The 6385-nt window shown below is 32.9% G+C and overlaps 1 protein-coding gene across 1 annotated transcript; it reads right to left on the bottom strand.

Annotated features, from left to right (window-relative positions):
• Window positions 1-2907: 2907 nt before the first annotated feature.
• On the bottom strand, window positions 2908-6174 carry LOC112034551 (uncharacterized). Its single transcript, XM_024067364.2, has 3 exons — window positions 5582-6174; window positions 5381-5502; window positions 2908-4064 (listed from the first exon to the last, which is right to left on the bottom strand). The coding sequence occupies exons 1-3, from the start codon at window positions 5789-5791 to the stop codon at window positions 3257-3259; spliced, it is 1140 nt and encodes a 379-aa protein (XP_023923132.1). The 5' UTR covers window positions 5792-6174; the 3' UTR covers window positions 2908-3256.
• Between the last annotated feature and the right edge of the window lie 211 nt (window positions 6175-6385).

Here is a 6385-nt window from a genome sequence, read left to right as displayed (position 1 = left end):
CAGTTGGGTCGGTCTTAACTCTCCTACTCAGAATACTTGGGCCCATCACCGCAGGAGATAGCCAAACCCAACGCACAACACAAAAAAGCCCCCTACACATCTCTTTATATTTTTGTGATCAATGACATTAAGTAACAACCATATCTTAATATCAATTATATACCATTTTGTTCAACCAAATAAAATTACTGATTTGAGTTGTCTTTCTTTGTAGTTGGATTGTCATCTCTTTTACTTCACTGAATGTTAGATGTTGCAGGTTCTTTCTATTGTCATGATCCAAGGGGAAACGATGCTTATTATCGTCCCAAATTATTGTCTACAATAGTCAGGACCTTAGTGCATAGCATATGAAAATAGTCCAAATTGAAGTGTTTCAATTATAGGAGAGAGTCCCTTTTTTGTATTCTAAGCTGTATTCAAATCAAATTCAATAAATTGATTGATATGCTTTTTTATTGCTATTTTTTTTTCCTAATAAGTAAAAGAAAGAAGAAACATAATGGAAAACTTTCATTTGTTATATATTTTTTTTCTTTTACCATTTTTGCAATAGTTGATATTGTTCAATTTTCCTTTAATCAAACGTGATCCCAATTTTTGAAAATGTTGAGTAATATGAGTAAAAAGCCTGTCTATTCATTTTAAAGTGAGTTTTTAAGCAAAGTAAATATATATTATTTTTCTCAAATTATTTCGTGCATTGCATTGGTTAGCGACTATGTACAATCAAAGTGGAGGAGACAAATAGTTATTAACATCTACTTACACAATAGTTTTCCCATGAATTGCACGGGTTAGCAACTAGTTATTATTATTATTATTATTATTATTATAAAACCGAAGTCTTTGACTTTTTATTGAACTTGCCACATCATTATCATTTTTTTAAAAATAAAATTATTTTTGATTAGGCCAAACTTAACAATGAGTGAAACTCTATCTCTCTAACAAATCTAATTTAAACTCAAACTCAATATTATCGTTTTTTTAAACAAAATTATTTTTGTTTAGTCCAAACTTAACAATAAGTGAAACTCTATCTTTCTAACAAGTCCAACTTAACCTCAAACTCAAACGTTGAAAATTTATCTCCAAATTTGTGAGTTTAATCATAAACAATATAAAGGCAGTGCAAACCCCAATATATATATATTTTAAGCTAGGTAGAGGTATGTGCGCTTCTTTTATTATTTTCTTCTCCTCTACTTTGTTTTTTTTTTTTTTTTTAATTATTTTTTGGTTTTTCATGTATTTTTTAAAAAGTAATTTTCATACATGAATCACCAAATTCTCTTTAGCCATTTTTTACAAGATAAAAAAGCTTGCAATAATTGAAATTTAAGGTTGCTGCTAATGCATATGTCTTTGCTTCAACTCACGATATGAAAGTATGTTAATTTCTTGGGCAGAAAGCTTATATATGTTATATTAAGAGGAGGTATGGTTTTCATTATTTCAACGTGGGCTCCTGTTCAACATTTTTTAGTGTGGGCCACATACTGACAAGGTTTGTTTAAAGTTTAGACTCATCAAAATTTAAAACTTATTGTTTTATAGGTTCATGTACTTTTTTATTTTTCTTATATTTTTCTTTTGAATAGTCATATATTTTTTGAATTGTTTAAATAACTTATTCTTTAATTATATATATATTTGGTATTTTGGAAGTTTTAACATTTGAATTTGTGTAGTCACACACACACACACACATATTATCTATAATTTGTAGGTTCTGAATTTTTTAATTCCTTTCAATAGTTATAGTTATAGTTATATAATTATTATTTTGAATGTAACCCATCTTTCTCTTATATTTTTCTATTATTTAGTCATATATATTTTGTTTTGTTTCAATAATTTCTATGCAATAAATCATCTAATTCTTTAATATTTTTTTCACCTTTCAGAAGTTTTAATATTTGAATTTTTGAATTTTTCTTTTGCGGTATTTGAAACTGTCTGATAATTTTTTTGTGAGTCATTGCACGTTCAAGCAATGGTTTCTTCATCAAATTGTATTATAAATTGAAGTCATACAAGAGCAAGTCGTTCAATGGGGTAGTTTTTTAATCAATTTAAGATTTTATAAAATTATTTTAATTTACCTTACAAATAGATAGGTTCCCATTCATAGCACAGGTTAACGACTAGTTATAACTAAAAATTAGGTTCCATTTAGTGAATATTGACTTCTGGTTGGTCTCCATCAGCTTAAAAGAGTCCTTCATGGTCCTTTCTACGGTCTTCTTCTTCTTCTAAGAGCGTGTTAAAATACGCTTTCCTTCCTGCACTTTGTAGTTCTTCCTCAGTCCATACAACCTCAACAATCCAAGTTAAATACTTCTCCGTCAGCTTAACAGAGACCTTAGCCGAGATTTCTCACTTGTTGCCTAGTGTGCATAACCCAAACTCAAATCAATCTATGAATAATGGAATCAAGTCAGCTTGTTTGAGTGCACCTACCAATAGAATGTTTCAATCCAAATGGCACAAAATCTGGTTATGTACTGAGAATAGCTCTACCTCTTACTCAGCTGATATTTTAAGCAAAATATAGTCAATGCAAATAAGCAAATATCCAATACAAACCCTAAGCAATGTAATGCGTGTGTTGGCATGTGCTTCCTCCTCGAGTCAGCAAATGCAGGCCAAATTTCAGCCTTCTCTGTTGATCTTGAGTCAGCATATGCGTGTGCTGGCACGTGCTTCCTACTCGAGTCAGCATATGCAAGCCAAATTACAGCCTTCTCTGTTGATCTCACAAGCCCATTGAAGAAAAATCTGAATCAAAACAAAAATATAATTTCGCTTACAGACGCCTGAAATAACAGATTTAGTGTCAATTGTGTGAAAGAAAATACAACAAAAAAGGCAACTGTAGCAATGTCAACCTTAGAAAGTGCAAGACGAAACAAATAAACAATATAAGAATACATGTATAAACAATTTTTTTTACTCCAATTGGAGGATATCTAAAATCTAATATACATTCTATATATAGATAATCCTCTAGCAAAAATCTTTACACAAGACGTAAGAAGGGGATGCTTCCAAACCAAAAACACATACAGTTCCTTCTTTAATGCCCATTTCTTTGCTCTACATGTTAGCCTCCTTAATAGACGTGTAACATCTCCAGCAAACAGAAAATGGATGCAACATTGTGATTAATTAACTGGCTTATTTAACTTTTTCTATCTTCTCTCTGTCTCTCTATTTACCCATCAAAAGGCCTGAGTGAAAATTATGTGAATTAGTCAAGCGCAGCTTTGTTTCTTCGACCTATTATTGGCTTGGGCTTTGGCAAGCCATCAAAGATCGGTTTTGTAATGGTTGAAGTTGAAAGGCTCTGCAAATCTGGCTTCAGACTCCACCGTGTACTACTCCAGATGGATGAAGCACTATTGTTGTCCTGTTCCTGCAAACTTGATGTGCTTGATGACTTCCTAACCCCAGATAAGCCATCAGTCATCATAGAATCCCCCAGACCAATTGGTATAGGAATCAACCCACTTGCTTCAGCATCACTAATTGAAGTAGTTCGGTTTGCTGCTTTAGGTCTCAAGGCTAAGCCTTTCCCCGTTATTGCAGAAAACCCACCACTGTTGCTGTTATTCTCCAACAGCATTTCTGGTGTGCGGGAAGTGAAGTCAGCTTTGGATTTCTGACACCTTCTGACTAGTTTCTCACTCCATCTATCAGAGTCACCATCCCTAGCTTCTGCAACAGGCACAATGCCTGCTATTACACCATTCTCATCCAATAAAGCAGTAACCAAGCTTTTAGATTTTCGATGATGGCTCAAAGATGGGTTGGAAATTAGTGAGGCACTGGGAAATGGCCCATCTTCTAAATAATGAGAACCTCCTTTTCTGTAGACTGCCATTTCAAAACCTTCAGCTATTGATTTTTGATCTGTTGTTTTAAGCCCATAGTAACCTTGTAAAGAACTCATGGCTGGAGAGACCTTCCACGGGGGAGACTTTACTTTCAGGGTCTGGAATGAATCAAACAGTTCACGGCACACACGGCGAGGTGGGGTGTGGTTCAAACTGCTTTGCCTGCAAAAAAATTAGCATTTACACACGATAGGATAATAGAAAGACCAATAACAGTAGCATAATAAGAAGAGACATTAAATAGAACCTAAAATATTTTAAATGGTGGGAATAAATGAAAATTTTCAAGGAATGAGAAACTTTTGGTTTACAATTTATTATCAAATATGAAACAAGGCCAAGAGCCTTGTAACTAAATGACATTGCTCAATTGTCTTGAAGGGAAGAAGTTGGGTTCAAATATTGTCAGCCCCACTTATTGTAAGAAAACAAAATGGATAAATTGCAAATTACACCCCTAAAGTTTGAGAGTATTTGAATTTTACACCTTAAAGTTTCAGAATTTAGATTTTACCCCCTAAAGTTTGGGAGTGTTTGGATTTTAGATCTTAATATTTCAGAATTTGGATTTTAAACCCCAAAGTTTGGAGGTATTTGGATTTTAAACTCTCAAATTGGAGGTGTTTAGATTTTAAACTCTCAAATTGTGAAACTTCAGAATGTAAAATCCAAATGTCTCCAAACTTTGGGAGGTAAAATCAAATTTCTGAAACTTCAAGGTTTAAAATTCAAACACACTCAAACTTTAGGGAGTAAAATCCAAATTTAAAACTTTAGTGTGTAAATCCAAACAATCCTCAAACTTTAAGAGTGTAATTTGCAATTTACCCAGACAAAAAAGACATGGGTATTCATAAGAAACAAATGCCAACTGAGTGATAGACTACTATACCACTTGAAGGATTTTATTTGAAACGAGTTCACGTAGAACCAAATTTTCCTAAAGAAAAGTGATCGTATGCATGTGAATATTGCCGTGGAAATTGAATTCATCTGACAGAATACGGAAAAGTACAGACAGATACTCTGCAAATGCTTTTTTCATACTTAAGAGAGAAAGAAGAAGATGAAATCCCGCTTCTACCACACATTTTGTGAAATTGAATAACAAAACAGATAATTTGGGTTTTTATTATTTAGGTTTCACAAGTACAACAACAACAACAAAGAAGCCTTAGTCCCAAAATTTTTGGGGTTGACCATGGATCTTCAAAAGATTAGTTAGGATCAGACACATTTATTCCTTTTTGTCATTCTATTCTACAGAATTTGAAGTCGGATCAATTACATGTATTATTATTATTATTATTATTTTTAATGTCATTATATTATATTTGAAAAAGAAAATTTGAGCTATAATTGGTTCAGAAAATGCAAATAAAAAGAGTTGTCAGTCAAATTTAAAGGGGTTTGTATTATATTACAGAGCACAGAGCACAGCTGCTGTAAAGTCAAAATAGAAAAAGAAAAGAAGGTACCCATGGCCATTGGATAAACATGGAGACGGAGGATGCCTTCCCGGTAGACGAATCTGAAGAGATTTGAGAGCAAACATTTGAAGATCTGTAACCAAACCATTCATCTTTTTTATGTCGGAAACCTTGAAAAGAATCAATCAATCAATCAATTTTATATATAAAGAGATTAATTCATAAAAATAAAACTAAAAATAAAAATACCTCAACCCCGTACTTGATGGCAATGCCAGCCAAAGTGTCCATCTTGGAAACTGGGTGTTGGATGCAACCAGCAACAACAGGAGAAGGAGACTCTCCTCTTTGATCTACTACTGCTACATCTACATCTACATCTACACCTAATTTCTTTTCATATTCTAACATATTATTATTATTTCCATTCCATCTTTCCTTCTCCATCTCCATCTCCATATCTCAAATCTCCCACTCACAACTCTTTCACCTAATCAATTCTTCTTCATCTCATTAAACCCAAAATAATATATTCTACTAGCTAGCACTAGCGGATCATATCAAATAGAACTAGGAAATCAGGATTAATAATGCATGTATTTATGTATGTTGTGATTGGGAGGAAAAGAAACCCAGCAGCAAGCAAATAAATAAATGTTAAGGTGCTCACTGCTCAAACATCTTCTTCTACATCATCTTCCTCTTCTTCTCGATCCGCTTCCAAGTTTTCCAGCAACCTCTCTCTCAAAAGATGACCTTCAATTCTCATTTAATTCTAATTCTAGAATATTACTACTTTACCATGTATTTATATTTATATAAAATAAAAATACACGGTTAGAAAATAAAATTTCATTATTTGTTATACACTCACACACTTTATTTTAGGAGACCTTTTCTTTCTTTCTTATTCACAAAATTACAGCTGTACCCTTCGCAAGAATACGTGTTACTGTAAGAAGCGCGTGCCATTTTCTGCCGCTCTTTTAGGCGTAAAATTTATCATCAAAATATAACAAAAGTGGCTGCATCATCGGAGCAAAACCCATTTTA

Source organism: Quercus suber, unplaced genomic scaffold (assembly GCF_002906115.3).
Source record: "Quercus suber isolate HL8 unplaced genomic scaffold, Cork oak 2.0 scaffold_136, whole genome shotgun sequence".
In the NCBI taxonomy this organism is placed as follows: domain Eukaryota; kingdom Viridiplantae; phylum Streptophyta; class Magnoliopsida; order Fagales; family Fagaceae; genus Quercus; species Quercus suber.
Note: the sequence above shows the minus strand (reverse complement) of the source record. Positions and strands in the feature narration are given on the sequence as shown.

What these genes read in the sequence shown, in the direction of transcription:
- LOC112034551 (XM_024067364.2), bottom strand. Translation starts at nt 5,791, where the DNA reads ATGGAGATGGAGATGGAGAAGGAAAGATGGAATGGAAATAATAATAAT. An exon ending in CCATCAAGTACGGGGTTGAG is followed by an intron (nt 5,503 to 5,581) that starts GTATTTTTATTT and finishes ATTCTTTTCAAG; the next exon opens with GTTTCCGACATAAAAAAGAT. An exon ending in TGTTTATCCAATGGCCATGG is followed by an intron (nt 4,065 to 5,380) that starts GTACCTTCTTTT and finishes ATTTTTTTGCAG; the next exon opens with GCAAAGCAGTTTGAACCACA.